This window comes from Onychostruthus taczanowskii, unplaced genomic scaffold (assembly GCF_017590055.1).
Source record: "Onychostruthus taczanowskii isolate IOZ18803 unplaced genomic scaffold, ASM1759005v1 scaffold14, whole genome shotgun sequence".
Classification (NCBI taxonomy): Eukaryota; Metazoa; Chordata; class Aves; order Passeriformes; family Passeridae; genus Onychostruthus; species Onychostruthus taczanowskii.
In genome coordinates, this window is record NW_024498573.1 from 11703593 (window position 1) to 11725397 (window position 21805).

Here is a 21805-nt window from a genome sequence, read left to right on the forward strand (position 1 = left end):
CCCTCTGGCCAGTAAGACTACGTCTATGCAATAGTGATTTGAAAACTTACTACTTATAATTTCCTTGGGAAGTGGGTAGGTTTTTCTGTTCCCTACTTTTCTGTGCACTGCTAACAGCCTTGAATCAAAATGAGATGAAGCACATTGGAAATGCCAAGAAACTAAGCAAAAAGTCCATTGCAAGCTTTTAAAATAACCTGTGGCTATTCAGTGCTGATCTCAATGACTGGCTAACTTGGTGCACCAGGAGACTTTGATAAACAAAGTTCCAGTTTTCCTTGTGCTTAGGGAAATCATTGCAGTGTTTGACCTGACTGTTATGTCAGGCACTTATCCAAAAATGACTGCCACCTTGGAAGTTATTGCCAGCCTTAGCTATAAATGTCATTGGTTTCTTGGGTCAAATCAAAACCTTCTTATGCTGTTACAAACAGATAATGCATTTCCTGAGGATGCACAGAATGGGCAATATTTCATTTAAAAATCTGGATAAAGCTTGCAACAGATAGCTTAACTGTAATATAAGATATTAGTTCAGGTTATCTCTGACAAGATATAAGGATTTGGATCTTCCTTGGAGCAGCATCATAGGAAGGAAGAGAAACTGAATCAGTGATGGCGTTGAAAGGAGAAGAGGGAAAGCAGATGGTATTTCAAACCCAGTAGGTGCATATGATATAAGGATTTTTTTTTTTTTTTTCACCCCAGAGACGCTGGTAGTGCTTTATAAGGAAGAGCTACTGTTGACGAAGGACTTCATTTAATCTTTTCATTAACCAGAGCAAGGACAGCTGACCACGCTGTGCTCGTGGCAGCAGTGTCTGATACCTCTGCAGAGGGCTTGGAGCTGGTGAAAGGCGCCTCGAGCTAAAGGCACGACAGCCTGTGCTGGGCAGGTGAGCGCTGCCTGCGCTCCCGCGCACACCGACACCTCCCCGGACCTGATGCATCCAACTTTCCTCTTGTTTCTCCGCACAAGTGCCGGCGCCCGCCGGGCTCGCCCAGCTCCTTCCCGTCTGAGGGGAGGAGGTCTGGCTGGGGGTTAAAGTGACGTTCGTGTGGGGCAGGACTGTGCCCCCCGGTCCCCGGGCACAGTCCTGCCCCACACAGAGCAGGGCAGGCAGGGCAGTGCAGGCAGGGCAGGGCAGGGCCCCCGCCCGTCTCCGCGGGGCTGCCGGAGCTCCCTCCACCGCGGGACCGAGCCGGGGGCTCTGCCGGGGCCGGGAATGTCCCGGCTCCTGTGTCGGCGGGGCCCCGAGGGACAGCGGGACAGTGGGCAGGGGCTGGCAGCCCCCGAGCACAGCCCTCTGCCGAGCCCCGGGACCGCGCCGGGCGAGCGCGGGACCTGCCGGCTGAAGGCGTGTGGAAGTGGGGGAGAGGCGCCTGCTCCTGCTGCTGATCTCCTACGGGGCTCGCCCAAAATGCGTGTTACCTGCGCTTAATTAGTATTGCACAGCATCTCTGTCCCCGTCTGCTTACACCGTGCTCTGCCGCCTGGTCCCTATAGGTACATACAGTCTATAGGCACACGCGCGTAGTGCTGCATCCTCTACACCCCTGGCCAGCCTTCATTCATATTTACGCCGCGACTAAATATTCGATCAAAGGTTGAACGCTAACGCAGATCGGTTATATTTTTAATGTACGACCCTTAAAATAGACTGTTTTGTAAACTGCGAGTGTCTAAAGATGTTCAGCGCAGCCTCCCCCGGTCGCGCAGCCTCCCCCCCAGTAGTAATAATGCTGCAGATTGTAGAAGGATTTGAGTCTGCAGCCAGAGAGAAAGGGATTAGGGCGAGAGCACTGGAAGTTAAATTGTGCTGCATATAAAAAATGGGCGGATTGGTCTCTAGATGAGAGCTTGGTACCACCTTCCTTTCTAAAATAAAATCTCTCTGGCATGAAGTCACAGCCTATTTCACATCCGGTTTACCCTGGGACGTATTACTACTGTCTTGGTAAAGAGAAAGCTTTTGTTGTATAGCGGCGGTCGGAATATTGGGAAGAGAAATTCGGGTGCTGAGCCCGGAGGAGCGGAGCAGCGGCGGCGATGGCCGAGGCGGAGTGAGCGGCGGAGCCGGAGCCGCGCAGCCTCCGCGCCGGCGGGCGGGCACCCGGCAGGGCAGCGCCGGGCAGCGGCGCCGCGGACCCGCGCCCGAGGGCTCCGCTGAGGGCTCCGGTAAGGGCGGCTGCTGGCTCGCACCCCCGGGCACACGCGGACACACGCGGGCACACACGGACACACGGACACACACGGACACACGCCCGCACCCCTCCGGGCGCTCCCGGCTGCGGGCACGGCGTCCAGGCGCGCGGGCGGCTCCTCTCCTCTCTGTCCGCAGGTACCGCCGGATCGGGGTGATTTTTTCCCTCTATCCCTTCAGCTTGAAAATCCGCAGCGATCGATGGGCATTGTCAATTATCTTATTTATTTATTTATTGGCGCGGACTGATTTCCGCCGGTCCCTCGCAGAAGGGTTTTGGGTTTGGGTTTTTCCCTCCCGCGGGCGCGGTGGGAGGGGTGGATGCTCCGGGCCGGGGGATGCAAAGTTGAAATGCCGGGAGGAAAACAAGTCTCGATTTAAGCCTCCGAGAGGAGCAAATCTCTCACAGTGAGTCAAAATGCATCCAAATGCCCCTCTTTTACCCTCGATTTTGTTTTTAGCAGTCACCCCCCCCCCCCCCCCCTCTTTTTTTTTTTTTTTTTCCCTTCCAGTGGGCGCTGCTGAAAAGCTCCCAGAAGCGTGGCTCTTGCTCCCATTTTGAATGGGAGAACCGGCGCTGGTTTCTCAGGCGGTGCGGGTAGGGGAGGCCGGGGGCTGCCGGGCTTCAGTGCTCATTCAAAGCCTTAATTAATATTTGCTTTTTCCAGCTGCAAGAAACTTTCCTTCTTCGGGATTTATTGTGCCTGGATGGGTTTATCGAAGCAGGGGGTGGTGTTGGGAGAAGGGGAGCAAGCGTGGAGCTCAACAGATCAAAATAGTTCAGAATAATTTACTTTCCATTCTTCATCTCGAGGAGCCTTCTGCAAAGGCAGAAGTTGGCAGGACCGGGAGAAGGTGATTTTTGAAGCCACAGATGTTGTCTTTCCCTTTGTAAAGGGGCTGATTACAGGGCAAGTTAGGATGCAGTGTCGTCCCTGAAGATCTTTATCCACACTTTCCTGCCACAGCCAGCTCCTTCCTATCCAGTTAGATTAGCTCAGCCCCATCCAATGCATATCTGCCGATCATTTGGCTATAAATGCATTAACTATATCTCATTGCTCACATACTGCTTTGTAACCCTATTTTATTGATTTAAATTGTCCCTGAGAGTGTGCACTGAATTGGGGGAGCTTTATTTAAAGCTACAATAACATTTCTGTGTACAGCGCTTCATTTTCTCAGGCACGTAAAAACCCCTCCAATTCACTGCTGGGGGAAAAGAGAGGCTTCGTATTTGTTAACCTTATTTATGTAATGAATCCTAAAAATCGACTGTATTCCAGCACACTTTGAATTGGTATGTAAAGGGACCTGCAACCTCTCCTGGGCAATTAGTTGAGTCTGCAGCACTGATGCCACAAATATCAGCTAAGTTTTTACTTTATCGTTTATTAGAAAGCAGAAGAAACTTTCTGAGTTGTGTTACTTTTTACTCAAAGGTAAACTGAGAGTAACTCAGTGAAGTCTGTAGAGCACAGGAGGTGTTTGGAGAGGAGGAGAAGGCTGCTAATGCAGAATTCAGACTGGTAGGGATTTAGGAGATAGTGTGTAGGTTGTCAGCACATGGTTTCATTATGAATTGTGCCCTTTAGCCCTGAAGTGTGCCTATGTAGCAGCAGATCATAGAGTTAGAATCTGATCATTTTAGTCCTTTTCTGATGCTGCATTTCAGGAAAGAGGAGGATTGTTTTATCTCTAGAAGAAAGTTGCTTCCATCACATCAAAGCAGAGCAGTGGTTGTGAGGCAAGCACCACTCTCCTCAGTCACACTACCACACTCTGACACTTTCCCAGAGGTTTGGAAGGACTTGGGATGGTTCAAGTCAAACAAAAAAGGCAATTACACTTGGTTATCTGGAGATGCAATGAAGGTGCCTTGACACATTTTCAACCCAGGGGGAAATTGAGTAAGAATTGCCACAGGGTTTGGGGACAGCAGCTCTTACTTGCAATTGTTTTTGCTAAAGTTCAAGAGTAATGCATAAAGAATACACCCTTAGCATGAAATAAACTCTATCCTTGGTCTGTGGGTCTAAAAGTAAAAGGTAACCAGGAGAGCAGCCAAGGCCATACATCCTTATTCAGAATGGCATCAGCTCTGCTGTTGTGAGGTCATTGCCTGACATCAAATTATTCTGCAGAAGTTTCCAATGTCAGATTTTTTCCCCTAATACCTGTTTTAATGTGGGGGATGTTAATGGTTGTTTTCCTTCTAGTTCCAGAGTCCACCATGAAGAGATTCCTGGTGCTTTGTGACTGCCTCTGGGCCTGGAGCCTCCTCCTGAATGCACTGACTGAAAGAAGGTGGGGAGATATTTTTTAATGCACCAACATATTTTAGGAGACTTTAATTTAATGTAGCAGCATAAAACAAATACTGCATGGACTGCACTACCACTAAGTGTATTGGAGGAAGTTAATCCCTGTTCAAGTCCCACCTAAATCTAAGTGAAGTTTAAAAGAAAACTACAATTTGTTTGCATGAAACTTTTTTGTTCAATATAGTGAAGAGAATAAGCAAAAGCTTTCTGAAACAAATTGAAACTAATCTACCTCTTAAACACCTGTGTATTTTTTTCTATTCTTATATAATGACTACTCAGAAATACAAGTTTCTTCAGAGGGGGAAAAAAGTATAATAAAGGGTTATTTTGAATCTAATTTAAGTGCTTTCTGTAACTTTATTGTGCCTGCAAACAGAGGCATAATTTGACTTTGTCAGTCAGGACTGTGTGCTAACTTAGTAGTTGTATTGAAAATCTGAAGTAGACCTTCCTGCTGAAAGGAGACTGCTTGCATGAAGAAGAATTTATAAGCTCAAAGTCCATGACAGTTATGTTTGAAACACCATTCTGCACTGAGTATTTGTGGAATATTTGTTGAAATCATAATCTAAAAATAACACTAAGAATAATTTGTCATCATACAACACCTCATCAAACAACTAGTATCTTAACTATAGACTGTAAAGCAGTTTGGAGTATGCTTGAAGTGCTGCCTGCAATTCAGAATTCAGTGGAGACATTTAAGAAGACTCTCAGATGTATTTTTGTATTATAAAAAAACATTAATGTGCTTGTCAATGATGCTACCTAATGACCAGAAAGCAGTAGAATATTTTTATTGTCAATAGTGATCTCTAAAAGATCTATTTGTGCCTTGATCTACACAGTGTCTTCTTATGCATTCACAGTGCTAGAGGAACTTATTTTCTGACTGCCTTGAAGATTTTAAATTTGTGTGGAGTGGTAATGGGAAAGGTTCATCTGCACAAGCATTTCCTTAAAAAAAAATAAGAGTGGGTGATTCATATAACAGTACTTTATCAAAAAATATTTTAGGAAAAAAAACCCTTTTATTTTTATAATATATTAAGATTTGAAGTATTCCTGAAGTGCTTCATCTGACCTGGCTAGAGAATTTTGTGAAAACATCCTTATTCTATAGATATTTGCACATATATCTATGAACATACATTTATTGTAGCTGTAATGGGTGCATGTGCATTGTTAATGTGAGAATTAAAGCACATTGGACCAGAGTTTAAACATCCAGTGGTGTGTCAGGAATATAATGACCTGTAGATGGAGTCCGTGCACAGTTTTTTATGAGACTGGGCTTTAACGTGAAAACACAATTGCATGCAGTAATTTTTTCTTCAAAATGTACACACCTTACACGAAGTAGATTTGGGTTTAAAGCCATTTCGTCATTGTCAGTTATCTTGCTTTCCCTCTGGAGTGCTGGTAATGCTTTGTGACAAAAAACAACTGATAAATTAGATAAAGTGTCTAATACAAAAAGACAGCCTTCCCATGCCACTCTTGCTGTCATGAAAAAGCCCTGCAATAGGACTATCTTAATATATGTGTTTTGAATGAAAAGTCACAATCCCTCTGCAGTTACAGTTCACTCCATCTGCGCACAAATGCTCAGAATGTTCCTGTGTGCCCACGTCAGTTAAACCTCATGGTGCTTTTACCTTGGCTAAGATGGTGGGAAGAACAGGTGAGGGCACTGGCAAATGGGACTTCCACATGGGAGTGGGGCACAACTGCACTGCCTCCAGCTCATCTTCCTGATGCCTCCTCACAAACATACTCATTTATTTATCATTAACGTTTCTGAAGAGGTTTTGTATCCTTTTTCCACCTTAATACTGATGACCTTCTGCTATCCTTGAGATATGTATGAAGAGCAGCTTTTTTCCTGACAATGAGTGTTAATATAAAATTTAATCCACTAAAGGTCCTGCGTTGAAATTCTGGGTAAGGTGTATGAGGAAAGATCCTTTAAAAGATAAAATGCTTGCTAAAGACAGCAGGAAAACTTGTTATTTGATAACATAGAGGAAGCATAAAAAATATTGTCTGTGACTTAAAATTCAATTGTAGACATGATCAATAAATATAAATCAACCCTTTTTTTATTAAATGAAGTTGTATGATATTGTTAGAAGAAATTCATACTATTTTTTAAAAAACTGTTAGGTATTTTGCCTTTTCATTAGAAATAATGATTTATATGCATTAAGGTATCCCACCTTATGGAAATTAACAAAAAATTATTAAAACTTCTGTGGATGTCAGTCCTGAAACTGATTTAAATTTGTAGTGTTAAATACTCAAACCTGTGCTGCAAAATAGACTTGGAAGCATTTCCAGGGTACCTGTGTACAGGGTATCCTTCCTCCCCTCTGTATTTGATCCAAGTGGAACGCAAGCGTGGGATACACAAAGGATGTCTGACTGATGCAGCTCACAGAAAAAAACATTTAATGTGTATTTTAACAGAACCTGATCCTTTTGTGTTACATTATATTCCTCCTGAGGGTTTTTGGTGGCTAGAGCTGGAAGGGCTGGTGTCTTACTGATACAGCTCACAGAAAAAACATTTAATGTGTATTTTAACAGAACCTGATCCTTTTGTGTTACATTATATTCCTCCTGAGGGTTTTTGGTGGCTAGAGCCGGAAGGGCTGGCAGGGCACCAAGAGCCACGTACCCCAAACAGAAAGCAGACTGACCAGTGGAGGAGTCACTTCTGTCGCTAGACCTGATCCTAAGGAAGTGTTTGGTGCTGCACTGTTTCCCCAGTTCAGTAATGTGTGCAACAAAATGATGTTTTGGAAAGCAGCACTTTTGCTTTTATCCCTGATGACTCCACATGTTTGTAATGGAAGTCTTCCCAGCACTGAATGAAAAACCGCTGCTGGGTTAGGATTTAAGACAAGTGTAATCTATGATTAAGGGAATCATCTGTGACAGGGTATTAGGTAAAGGTCTCAGATTTAAGAAAAAGGTTGATTCTGGTGTCATCTACAGCAGACAGAAACCATTAAGCCTAAGGATTTCATTCTGATTTGTATTGATGGAAGTAAGATTTTGGTAGCTGAGTTCAAAGAGCTTTATTTTTATCCTTCTTCAAGTAAAATTTCAGGACCTTTGACTGAGTTAGAGATATACACAGGGATCTATAAGGGAAGCTTTATAGACACAAGAGATTTTCATATCAACAGATGGTTTTGTTACGTATTTGAAAGGCAAAGATGGAGATATTTCTCCAAATCTAACTGCTACAGGAAAATGGAAAATAAAGCAAAATTACATCTTAATCTATGAAAATGTACACTCAATCTACTTCTGTATTTAAAAAGAAGAAATATCTATTTTTGTCAGTATGTGTCAGTGTTCGAAATTATTGTATTATTGCTTTGTATGCAAACCGTTTATAGCTATTATGAATTAAATAAATATAGCTATTATGAGTTAAGCACATTACTCTTTGTTGACAAATGAGTATTTTCCTGAGGAAAACACATATTAGCACATTATAAACATTAAGGAGTAATGAGCGAAACATTAAGAAACTGGCATTCCGCGTGCTCAACATTTATGGAGAGGCACTGAATTTTTAAGATTTTAAAATCTTACAATGGAAGGAGAAAATATAAACATGCAAAAACTTAACAGACGACTACAATCTTGTTATACAGAGGAGGTTATGTGACCATAAACCAGTATGAGCGAGATTAAACGGATTTTAGAATTACTGTTTTCTGAGGTTATTGGTGGATTACTGTTTTTAGTGTTAACTGTTGTGTATTTCAGCTATGGACAAACCTCATCACAAGATGAACTTAAAGACAACACCACAGTGTTCACCAGAATATTGGATCGTCTTCTGGATGGCTATGACAACCGCTTGAGACCAGGACTGGGAGGTGTGTTGTATTATGATTTTCAATGTTACATGCTAGATAAAAAGTCAGTTAAAACATTATCATTTTTTTCCATAATATACTCATTTTGATTCTGTATATATATATGCACTTAAAGTTATGCTTATATGTAGCTTTTTTTTCCCCAAAAGCCATGCCTTCCCTGTCTTTTGCATACTTGGTTTTCTCACACTTATACCCAAAAGAAGAAGAAAATGGTTCACAATTCAAGAAGACCTCTGAATGGGTAATGAAACTTTGAATGTATAAAGAATAGAAGGTAAAATAATACAACCTGTGACCTGACAAATGATAAGCTGATGAATGAGGCCTAAATAGGCCTCATATATTTATGACTATTTTCATGAGGATTTGTTTTTTTAAAGTGAAAGTATCAATCTATCCTAGTAGACTGTCTCAGAGCAATTTTTGAGATCATTTTTTCTACTTAGATATGTAAGGATTTGTTTCTTCAACATTTTTTCTTCACAGTTTGATAAAAATGTCTTCTGCTCTCGGTGCTGAATCCAGAGAAAGGCATAAAACCACATAGCAATTATGTCTTTATAAAAACATTGTTACAAAACCTCATCTTCATCAACATCTCTGTGTTCACCCTTTGATTTGTTCTACTGTGACATCGTCCCAAAATGGGGTCTTAAAAGCTTACTGTTCACAAACATAGAGATTCTAAATGGACAAGCACAAATCTGTTATTTCCAGTGCATGGAAGGGTTGGCTTTACTTCTTTCAGACATTCTTTTTCTTTTTTTCTTTTGGACTCTTCAGATAAAATAAAACAGAGTAACCCACCCCACAAAATACAGTTCAGACTGATTTCCTATACTCACTCTCAGAGGAACTGCAATATAAGGGGCTATTACATTAAGAATTCTTCTATCTCCTGTGGATGAAATGGAAGGTAATTAAGTGTAAGGTTATTCTGTGGTTGGAGGCTACCATCCTGCAACTGCTCTTGAATTGTGAGCCAGGCTCTTCAATAAATTGACTTCACTGATTTTGAGGAATGGCTAAAGATAAAATTCTGATTGAAAAGTATTAATTAACACATTTAAAAATGTCTTGGTCTATAAATCTTTGTGTGCAATGTCAGGTAACAGATAACAAAATAAGAGTAATTTTTTACTTTTATCTACCGGTATTATTGCCTGCTTTCTTGTGAACCCTTGACCTAGGGTAGATAAATGTTCCTTTATTCTTTGTTTAATGGAACTGTAGAGTTCAGTCAGCTACTCTATCACAGTAGGCAATAAATAAATGAGACTCTGTAAACTGAGTCTGGTACATGTCTACAAGAAAAATCTGAGCATATGATGATTTCTTGTATGGGTTTTAAAGCTATTATGATTTTTTAAAAAAAGATACTAGAAGGGAAAACAGAGGGAGAAAGGAGGGAAAGGATTTTCTCTCACTCTCTGGTTTGTAGTGTAGAGAACTAAGCATATCAGTATCAACTCCTACGTCTGTGTCTTCATATATATGTTTCTGAATGCAGACTTTAAAGGTGTCTCATGAAAGAATCATCTGGTCCAGTTGAAACTTGCTCCTAACATAAAGGAAATTAATCTCTTCACAAAGTTAAATGGCAATCTGTATGGCTTTTGAAAGCAACAATGCGTGATGGGAAATATGGGGTGGAGGGAAGGATTGGAGTAGATTCTCTAACTAAGGGTTCGAGAAATTTAAATAATCTTTGCATTCTTCCTGTTTTGAGTTGTGTTGCCTGTTCTTGCTTGTAACCAAGAACCTTGAATTTCCAATTTTCCTCCTGCACAGGATATTATATTTTCATGGTGTCAGTTCAGCAAATTTCTCCTTATGTTTGTCAGCTTTGAACACTAGAAATAAGAGTACCGTGGCTTTAAAAAATATCGCACATCTGATTAAATTGTGAGCAGTAATTTAATATTTGAAATCAAGTATAGTATGAAGGAGATGTACTCTTTTGACTATTGAATAAGGCATTATTGAAAAGATATAGATTTCAAAAACTAGGGACAAATACCTAGGCTGATGTTTTCAGTCCTCGTAGCAACTTATAATAAAGGGTGTGCTCAGGAATTTGGAAATTCACATCTTCAAAATCTTCTTCCTAAGGTATCTAAATCTGAGTGAGGCACCTCAGGATGACTCAATTTTGACAGCTAAGTTAGATTCTCGGTATAGTGGGGAAATGTATTCTGAAATGTTCCATGCATAAAAATATCCAGTGACAAATCTAAATCAATATATAAAATATAGCATGTGTTTTGGAGTTAGAAGTTCAGTAGCCTTCCATCATAACATGATTTGATACTGCAAATTTTAAAATGAGTGGAAAAACAGTAGTTTCATTTTTCTTCCCAACATCAATGATGGCTTCTTGTTAAATATTTTGTTCAGTACAAAATTTTTATCCACTCTGAAGCAAAAGTTAAGAAATCTACCAATGTTACAATATTTTTAGATATATAGAATTAGCTCTAAAACTAATTCCTTCTATTTTAGCTGTGTGTCAGCTATTGGAGAATTTAAGAGGCCAGAGACCCTCCTTACATGTTACGTTGATAAATTTCATGCTGTTAGGCACAGTGTACATCTGTGTATAACTGAGTGCATTATAGCACTCTTCCAATCATCCAAAGCTGTCTGTAATATTCTTTCTATACCTTCTGAGAAGCAGCAGCTGAGGTAAAACAATGCCTGGTGCAGTTACTTTATCTTACAGAAAAGGGCACGTTGCAGAAAACTCTGGTTATCCCAGTACAACCTCTCCTCCTGTAGTGCAGGTTTTCAGATCTGTACACCTACAGAAACCAAATTGTGTGCATGAACAGAAACAGAAAAGAGACCAATTTCTCTCTTTCTCACCTATGGAATAAAAAGTAGATGATAGTTCCTTCAGTAAGGTTATTTGTATTTCCTTCTTTGCCATTACGTGTATGTATGAAGAATTCAGTGATGAAAAGCTATCTTTAAAAATTGTGAAAGGGTTTTGATCTTGATCTTGGCTCTACTTATTCAGAGAAGTAAATCCATCCTTTTTGAAATAAACACCATGATATTTTTCAATCCCAAGTTTGCAAACATCCTGTTGGTGTGGTGAACAGTTTTACTGTTTGGTAGAAGTGTTCTGGTGCAGCCAGTGAGGCACCATGAAGCCAAGAACAACCTTCTGGAGAAATCTCATTACAAAGATTCATTGTGGAGCTATTCCGTGTATTCATGGGAAAGCCAGGGTAAAAGGTGGAGCATTAAGATAACGAAAAATTTAGAGGCGTTGAATTTTGAGTCACTCTTTGAGCATGCATAGAGTAAGTACTAAATTACAATTAACTCTGCCCTTGCCTTTTTTTGCATCTTCTTTTGAGGTATTACTTCAAAAGGAAAACTAGAAGTCATATCTGCTCCATAAAGAATATGGGAATGGAAATCATCATCAGATAACCCAAGAAGGCCATATCTGAAGTTAAATGAGAACCTCTGAGCAGTTTGCCATTAAACAAGAGGGAAAGAAAGAAAGAATTATTTCTCATAACCAGAATATTATACAGTGGAGTCGATGACCCACAGGGAAAAAATTAAAGTGATTGACTATGCTTATTATTCAAAAAATGGCATCATTGATAAAATTAATCTGATTATTTTTTAAAAGAGCATGCATCACCATGTTGTGCATTAGCACATTTGCACTTCTTATCAATAATTATTGATATAAATTATGTTATTTACTTGTTTTGCCTCCTTCATATGTGGGCTTAGTCATTTAGGCAGGCACTGCTAGGAAATAGCATCTGTTGTACCCATCCATAAACATGAAAAAATAGTTACATTTAGTTATTTATGCATGGAAAATAGAACTTCCAAAATGAATGTAAAAATGTTGCAAATGATACTAGAGGACACCTATTGACTCTATGAGAGGATAATTATTTACAAAAAGCAAGGAGGAGGATTTGCAGAGAGTAACATTGAAGCTGAGAAGAGGAACTCATGCCAGACATTAGGGGAAAAAAATCCAAGGGAAGTCATTGAGGTAATGGCATAATTGTCTGTGGAAACTACCTGGACTGTAGAACTAGTGGTGATCAAAAATGGCCTAAATAATAAAGATGCTGATCTCTATTCAAATAGCCAGTCCTGAAACAACCAAAGAATCAAACAGAAATAAGAAGTAAAATTCACTTCAGTGTGTAGTGATCTCACCTAGTAATGCACTGTATCTAGAGTCAGAGTTTAAAAAATTGAAGAACAATGAAAAAGGGTGGAAAAAATAAGTTCCTCAGGTAAATTGAGGAATGAAATGCCATGCCCTTTTGTTCGGGGTTGTCTTCATGAGGGGCATAGGGATGATCCCACAGCAAGTTTGCAGCACCACAGTGGAGACAGGGAAGACTTGCTTAGGGCAGGTTTATTTGGTGATGAGATTCATTAACATGAAATCAGGGGCAGCTACAGATTTTCTAAGGCTTTCACCATTTTCATCTCATCTGCCTAAAACTAAAGGATACCACATGCACTGGGACCTTTTAAATCAGAATAAAGGTAAATGTAGGTTATCCCTTTGAAAGGGATTTTGTAGTAGAAAGGTTAATGCAGAACAAACAACAGCGGGTTTGATTTGACAGATCAGAATCTTCCTGAATTAAATTTGGTTTTACTGTTGTGTTGAATGCTCAGTAGATCACCCCAAGTAGATTATCATCTTGAGTATTGAACAGAATTATACTTATTTTATACTGTCAGTAAAAGGTATTTGTTGATGTCTCCTGTGTGATGTTTATCAAGATTGAGTGGGACTGTCCTTAAGTGGAACATCAGTCAATCTCAGGCAATTCATTACTTCCAGGGAGTGGAAGGGTTGGGGAAATGAACCTCACAATATTATGTGAATTAGATTTTAAGTTTCAGTTGTATGAGAACATTTATATATAAGCATATAAATTTCCTCTTGGTTATTGAAGTCCCAATGGAAATTGTTGGATTTAACATATCTGTGCTAATATAAAGTTTAGGGAAAATAAGGGTTGTGTTTGTATGTATCATAAAAAGTTAAACTTAAATTATTCCACCCTAAATGAAAAGACCTCACCCCTACACATTATTTTGTAAGTAAGGAAGGACCAGGTGTTACACTTTGTAAAACTGAAGGGGCTGATTTTGATCTTTTTTTCCACTCTGTAGGCACCAGATTAATGTAAAGACAATTGTAAAAAGCCTTAGAAAATCCTAGAAAAATAGATTTAATACCAGAGTGGGTAGACAGGTAGGATGCGAGCAGCTTTGAGCTGTTAATTGGCACATGCAGGTCCAGGTAATCTCACACAGACTGCAGTGGCTGGTCACAGGACAGCTCACTCTTCTCCCTGTTGGTCTCTACTCTTACTAATGCAGCAGCACAAAATTCCTATGAGTGCATTTGTTGTTGTTCTTCAACCAAAATACCTCACAGGACACAGCTGGGCTGATTAGTCTAAGTGTACACTGCGCAGGTATCACAGTTCCTTTCATTTAAAGCCAGAGGAAATGTCTCCTCCATATTAATAATTATAGCACAGACAGACATGAGACATGCAGAAAGAACAAGTGCATTACCAAAAAATAGAATTAACTTAAACCACCAAAATGTGCAATTCAAATAAACCTTGTGCTCAAATACTGGCAGATCATAAAGGGAAATATTTCCTGTATGGTCTCTTCTGATAAATAGGCTTATTTCCTGCTGTTTAAATAAATCTGTATTCTTATTTTGTTCTCAATTTATAATCCAGTCACAATTCTAGCAATAATGAGATCCCTGGGAGTTTAAATCAAAATATTTATTGTTACTAATTTGGAGTTTACGCTAGTCTAGCATCATTAGCAAAATACAGTATTTGTAAACAGTAAAATTACAGTAGTTGAGGTTGACTGGTGCTTTCGTAGCTGTACCTGGATCAGTTGCCCAAAGCTGTGTTCCACAGTGTCTGGGTGTGGTGCTCAGCTGCTTTTTTGCTGCCCAGTACCTACTTGGACCCTGTGATTGCCTTATAGTCAAACCAGTAAGTCATTATTAATTTCCTTAGGGTTTTTTAGTGAAATTGTTACATGTTCTACAGATATCCTTACATTACTTACTCCTGGTTCATGAGATAGATGTCATAGTCAAGAGACACAGTTATGCATCTTTAGAGCTGCTGGATTTCTCTTCAGCAATCCAGTCAGCTCTGACCCGAGCCTGGTTTGGTCAATGACTAAGACTTTTCTCCAGTTCTCAGAGATATTGTGAAGGTTTTGAATACTGCTCAGGATTTGTGGTTCCTGAAAAAAGCATTCTGAGCATTTGAAACAAAATTTAAGCCTTCCCATGGTAATCAAGATGCAAATTGAACATGGGTAACCTTGATTCTAAATATATATAGCTCAACTGTATTAGTAAACACATGTCCTGTGCAGGGGTGACTCACAACTTCTGAAGCACTTAACTAAGCACAGCTGAATCATCTAATTAGTGAAACAGTAAACAAAAAATTCAAAACTTCCATATGGCTTTGGAGCGAGTAATCTTTCTGTTTTGATACACACTTTTTCATTGGTCTTGAAAGTGAGGCACACACCAAAGAAAAAAAAAATTGGCAGTCTATATATTGGTTTATCTGTATTTGAGGGGATTAGGTGCACTGCCAAAGTGTAATCAGTGTGAAGATAACATAATCTCTTCTGAGTTCACAATCTGAATTTTCTAATTTTCATATGATTTATGTGCCACTCAAATGATATTCAACATTATACATAAATTAAAAAATATCACTTATTTTTTTCCTCCCTTGGAAATCTTCCTTCTTAGTGCAAAAGTCTTAAGTTTCCATTTTGTGTCCTCAAGTGGTTTCCTTAAGCCTCAGCCTCTCTTCCCTGACTACACGTCTCCCAAAGCCAGAACTGAGGATAGCACACCACGACATATGCTGCTGATTCAAAGAGCATATTCTGTGTTTGTGCAGACAAGCCAGCTGAGTTATATTAAATAGAACCTTGCTCAGAGCTGGGACCCTTAAGGGACTCGCCATCCTTCTGTGTTTGAAGAGCTTCTAGAATCTTCTCTCTCCCAAAGTGCCTCAGAGGAAGGAGGACAAGAGGGGTGAGGAGCAAGGATGAAAGATCTTTAAAAGCCATTTGAGATTCACTTTTCAGTATGTAAAATGCTGATAGATTTCAGGATGATATCAGTTTCTCAGTCTTTAGGAAAGGTGATTGGGTAGCTGGAGTGAATTCTGCAGTGTTTTACTGGAGCCTGTGGAACCTCCCTGTCCTTTTCCTGCCCTCTGTTTCCTACATGACCACAGCCTCTTGAACTTCTGTGACAGTGATGGGCTGAAGGACAGAATCCTTTCCTCCCAAGCCAAGTAATTTCTGAGCAACCAATGCCTCTTTCAGTTCCAGAAAGTCAAATTCTCACCACAATCTTCTTTAAGTCCAGAGACAATTAGATATCAAGAAAATACTGAAATTTAAGTAAATTGAAAAGTTTGTAAATAACTATGAGGTCACATATTGATTCAACTATGGCCACCTAAGGAGGAAATTTCACCTATCCAGTGCTTTTCTCAGTAGTCACTGTATTTTGTACACATCTCAGTCACAGATATAAAGAATAAAAATAATATTTAGCAGTTCAGCCACACCACAGTATTTTACTTTTCTTAATTTTGAAAAATACATTGGAAATGTCACCATTTTAATGAGTCCTGAAGATTACTTTTGATACCACCCAATTTTTGCATTAATTTATTAACAGAATATGGTTCATCAACTGCATTCCTAGACCAACTAGTAGAATCAAATCTAATATTACTTTTTGATTTTTGCTCTCTCACAAAAGGACATATTTTGTTGTATCTATACTAGATATTTATAGGAAACTGTTTTCATTTTTATATCTTTAGATATTGCACACTTTTTTTTAAAATGAAAGTGAAAGACCTGCATTTTGGAGCACTGATTCTCATTAGAACTTTTGCACAGATACAGAAATGTATATTGTAACTGGTTGCTTAATCCTGAATCTTTTTTTTACTTCCCTTCAGTCTGAATTTTCTTGTCAGATGGAACAAATTGTATATAAACAGTGCAAAGTCTTTTGAAATCAGATGGTTGTATTAAATTAGTGGGGGTTCATTAATTATTTTACAATATTTAAATAACATTTTACAAATAGCTACACATATATTACTTAGTTTAGGAAAATTTTTGCCTGCTGCGTGTCTGCTTACTAGACATGTACTATAGTGCTTTCTTTAGGATTACTTTTAATATTCCAGATTGCTCAATTTCTTTGTTTTTGAAAGTTATTTCAGAAATGTTATCACTTGTTCCATGTTTGAAAGGTCTACCAAAGCCCCTATGCTGGCTTGTGGAGCACAATAGTAAATGTGTTCAGACTCACATCACAGACTTTGGGAAGCTGATGGGGTTAGCTGCACTCAACACTGCTTGGATTCCTGCCTCCAGGTGGTGTTACTCCCTGCAGCTATATTTAATTCAACAGGGTTCTTGTGATATATGGCATCCTGGGTGAATATTTTGCTATGTGTGCCCTAGAGAACACCAGTGTCCTCTGAAGTGACTGGTCCTGTGTGTTTATGTAGAGGGAGAGGAAAGGAAGGGGGGCAGTTAAGCCTGGGTGTTTCTCGAAATGTTTTCTGCCAGTCCGTCTAGAGAAGTCAGATGTTTGATCTCTTTCTTGAGATCAACACCAATTAAAGCATCTCAAAGCACTTGTACCACTGAAATCACTAGTTTCTTCTGAAATGCCCAATGTCGTTGTGCCATGGAGCAAATGGACATCCTGGAAATCATGGAGGGGTTCAGCTTTATGATGCAGCATATGCATATAATCTGTGTTATGTACATGTTACAGATTTCTGAAGTACTATTTGTACTAATCTATCATTTAGGCTTATGTGACTGAAGAACTTACTTTCTGAAAACATTTACCCAGATGATTTCAGTAGCGAAGCTTAGCTGATATTTATTTGGAAAAGTTTTAACTCCTTTTTGTCTGTTGAAGTAAAGCGTAATTTCTAACTCATACCAATAAAGTATATTCATGTTTGTATACACTGTAGTGTATTCTCTCTCTTTCTTCTGTGTTCTTGGTCTCAATACAAAATGCATAACTTGCAAGCCCAAGGTTAATTATTAGAGATCTTATTTTAGCTTGCCCAGAAACTGAGTACCCCATGAGATATTACAGTACTGTGTACAGTATTCAGCACTGGTTGCAGTGTCAGACAAGATTTATCAGTCAAAGAATGAAAATATTTCCACAACAGCAGAACTGCTTCCACTGCAGCTGCTGTACCTCAAAGAGTTCTCTGGCAAAACTGTAAAAAAAAACCCCATTGACAATATTGACTGTGAAATTACTTCTACAGTAAATTCTCAGGATTGTATTGCAGACCAATTTCAGAATGGCTAATCAAAGCCAATAATTTCTCTATTTATTGTGAAAATTGGTACTGGTTAGATCTAATGAAGGCTGTTTATAGACACTCACTGTCCTAATTTCCTGCTTCACCAGAGCGTGTAACTGAAGTGAAGACTGACATCTTCGTCACCAGTTTTGGGCCTGTTTCAGACCACGATATGGTAAGTGATGGCCTGAATTTCTACAGCACTCATCTTCTCTTGCCTTTTTAGTTTGGAGGATAAAAGATCTATGCAATAACTTATTTACCCCTTTTAAGGCTGGGCTTTCTTTAAGCCCTTGATTTGAAAATGCCGTCAGGTTTTATGTGCTACTGTTCCTGCTGCTGTGACTGCATTTAAGTGCCCTGAAATTAGAAGCCTCAGTGACTTTAATAACGTGTTTTAACAGACTTTATATTTGCTACATAATATATTATGAAATGCATTAGGGTTTGGATCCGTATTCTTCTGAGAGTGATTGCTTAGGTCCTTGCTGGCACATCACTGATCCAATTTGCCAAGAAAGATCATCATCTTAAAATGCAATTAACACTTATGCCTATGGTGTGACATCTGTACAGTCTAACCTGTATTTTTATATTAAAAGCTACTGATCAATGGAAAGTGACTTTCCTAGATCTTGGCTGCTAAAAAGAGAAGATTAATGAGAGAATTAGTGTCACTTCTTTATGGAATGAATATTAAAATCAAATTGCCAGATAACTGCAGGGGATGGAGATGTTCAGAAAACTGAATGAAGATGTTGTGAACCCTGGTCTTAAGAGATACCAAGAGTTGTGTAGCAATATGGATAAAGTGCTTAAAATTTTCCATATAAATGAGGTTTGCACAAGTAGCTGTTGAGAGGAGTAAAGCCTGGTCTGCAGCCACCAGTGTCTGCTGGATGCTGTATGAGGATAAATGCTAGAAACATCCTCCTTAATCTAAATGGAGAAATGAAAGCAGTTCAAACTTGTAGCTGGCTACATTTAGCTAAACACACTTAGCAAAAGAAAGATTCAATGAAAAAAAAAGGAAAAAAGAAGTAGAGGAAAGGGAACAAGTTCCATTTCTGACTACAAAATTGTCAGCTGCTTAATTTGAACTAAAAATGTAGCTAAGCCTTAAACACCAGGATATTACAGGTTTCTGACTACTCAAAACAATGTTAAGGAATAGAAAACCAGAAAAAGTAACTTTTACAAAACTGTTTATTTTTCTAAGTGAACTTTATGAAAAGACATAATTTTTTAATTTCATGGAAAGCAGTACTTATAAAAGTACAGTTAAATTTATAAATGCCATGATACCCATACCATGTTGACTCCTGTTTTTCAGTCATTTAAACAGGAGAAAGAATTCATCATTCTCTTAATAAAATGTGTGACCAAGAAACACAGAGGCAGGTGTTCATATATTTTGAAAACTAAAGAATTCACAGAAAAGTATTTAGTGTAAAACTCCTACTCACCTCCCATAAAAAGTAATGTGTGTGCAGCCCACTCATGTTAAACCTTTGCTTGAGGAACTAGGTGTGAAACCAGAGACAGAAAGATAAATTGAAGGGTTTACCAGAACCCAGAGTTTATATGAATTTCACTACACCATTTTGTGAATTCACATTTCTCTGAGCACAGACAGGTTGGTAGCAGACACGCTCAGCTGGGGCTCCCCTCATCCCCCATGTGCAGCCTGGGCTGAGGGTGTGGGAGGTTTTTGGCAGGCAAGGGGAGGATGTGCTGTGCCTGAGCCTGGGCTGGGGCTGGCCAGGGGCTGCTCCAGCTCACCCTGAGTGTCAGGAAAGCACAGCCACGCTGAGCTGCCAGCACACCTCAGCCTCTGTTTGCAGCAGCCAGGGAGGCACTTGCACGGCTAAGTCAGGGTGCTCCTACCCACCCTCAATACACTCTTCTAAGAGCAGCATGGACATAAGCTCTTTTTCTATAAAGAGATTGTCTTGGCTTGTTCTCATAAATAAAGTTAAATGGGAGAAAAGCTTTTTTTTTTTTTAAATAATTTTTTTTGGAAGAACTTTGCAGGTTTTCAAGCATGCTCACGTGGTGGATTGAACTGAACAAGAGATACCTGGCTATTCTCATACAGACTGTCATTTTTGTGAAAATTTTTGATGTATATTATTTGGAATAAGAAGCATTTCAAAATGAACTTTTTTAGAAAGACAGGATTTTTTTTCTAGTAAACCTTCATTCCCAGTTTTTCTGTACAGTAAGCTTTTTGAGAATGATCTGTCTTGCTGTCTTCTTGTACAGAACCTCATGTAGACCATAGAGTGGTCTACCCTGTGAATAAACCATCTCCAGGGAGAAGTATTAGAAGAGTAAACTAGAGAACATTTAAGTCAAAGTATTATAAATATTCAAAACCATAAAATTTATTCAAAGTGCAAATAGAAATCTTCTTTTGTTAACCTGCATAGTGTGGAATGAACAGTCTGCTGTGGAGAATTTATTCCAAATTCCACCTCACTTATATATGTGCATATGGGCCACTGCTATTGTACATAGTCTAGAGAAAATCCTTCAGCTCCCTTGTTCTGTGTGCTGCTCTGCTGTAGAAAAAAGCCCTAATCAGAGCATCTGATGGCTCGGCCCTAAAGATCAGCTGTCTGTCAGGATTCATTTGAGGAGAATTAATGTACATGCTTAAGTGGGTAGTGTAAGCTGAGAAGCTGAGATATCTCATCCAAAATTAATTCACTCTATATGGTGCGATGACCTGGGATAGGGAAAGATTCAGCCTGTGCCAGGCATGACCTGTCAGCTACTTTTTAATTGAATTTTATCTTATGCTGTCAGGACCCTTATCAAATCTTTCTGACTCCTCGTCCTTTTCCAGCAAATGAACCTTGTGTTTGTATGAAGTGAAAAACCAGACTCTCCTTTCTCAACCTGTACCACCTCCCACTCACCCCCTTTGCAGCTGAAAGAGAAAAAAGGAATGGCTTTCATGCTGAAATGATGTCACCTTCTGGGCATGTCTTTTACCTTTCCCACGTGTGTAGGAGGAAATTTTCTTAGTGCTAGTAAAACATGGAGGAAATCCAAAATTTTAATGATGGATACTGTCTCCTACACCTCCTTCTCTTCTACTCTACTGCACAGCTGGGACAGGATTTGGTCACAATTCAACCTAAGGCCATGACCCAGCAAAATTCTGAAGCAAATAATAGGTTAAAAGTGCAAACTGCTTTCACAGAAGCTGAATAAACTCAGGCTTCAGCAGTTCACTGAGCAAGTGATTAAAAAAATAGAAATACAACTAAGTATGCACACAAATGATTCACAGGTCTGGGATATAAATAAAATTAAATTAAAATTAGATTAAAAATCTACCAAACGAACCCAAAATTAGAACAACCCATGTAACTACATTTCTATGTCAAAAAATGTATTCAGGCATTTCATACCCTAAAAGCAGGAAAAACACACATCAGTAAGAATCACCAGTCTTCCTTGCTAATAGTTGTGCAAGGAATAAACAGCTCAAAAGTGCTTATGTTGTATGGAGTGTTGGTGGTTGTTAAAATGAAAAACACAAATCTAAAGGAATTTCCTGTGGAGACATTTTGCATGCTCCTTCTAGAATGTTTCTGTTCACTGTCATGCTTGCCAGGTCAGCTCTATTCCTTATAGCTCTGTGTGCCTTCACACACAGGAGTTCTCTCTGTTCTAGGATTTGGTATCTCCATTTACAGGGGATCTGAGCAAAGATCCCATTTCTCAGCCAAAAGAGTCCCATTCAGAGTAACTCAGAACACGTTTGGGTAACTGCTTTTGATGTTTATCAAAATATCAAAGATGAAAGGGGCAGGATAATCTCACATTGAACTTCCACATGAGGATGGAATTTTCCCCTGGGGAACGCTGTACTATGCTGCATTCACAGTTTTTCACATTTCCACCCCATCTAT

General features: G+C 39.3%; 1 protein-coding gene across 1 annotated transcript in view; it reads left to right on the top strand.

Moving 5' to 3' along the window:
- The first annotated feature begins 2007 nt into the window (after nucleotides 1-2007).
- GABRA1 (gamma-aminobutyric acid type A receptor subunit alpha1) overlaps nucleotides 2008-21805 on the top strand; it is a 39169-nt gene continuing 19371 nt past the window's right edge. The window contains exons 1-4 of the mRNA XM_041397516.1: nucleotides 2008-2179; nucleotides 4424-4511; nucleotides 8318-8430; nucleotides 17987-18054. Coding sequence (XP_041253450.1) covers nucleotides 4438-4511; nucleotides 8318-8430; nucleotides 17987-18054 — 255 coding nt within the window. The 5' untranslated portion in view covers nucleotides 2008-2179; nucleotides 4424-4437. The remainder of the gene's footprint in view (nucleotides 2180-4423; nucleotides 4512-8317; nucleotides 8431-17986; nucleotides 18055-21805) is intronic.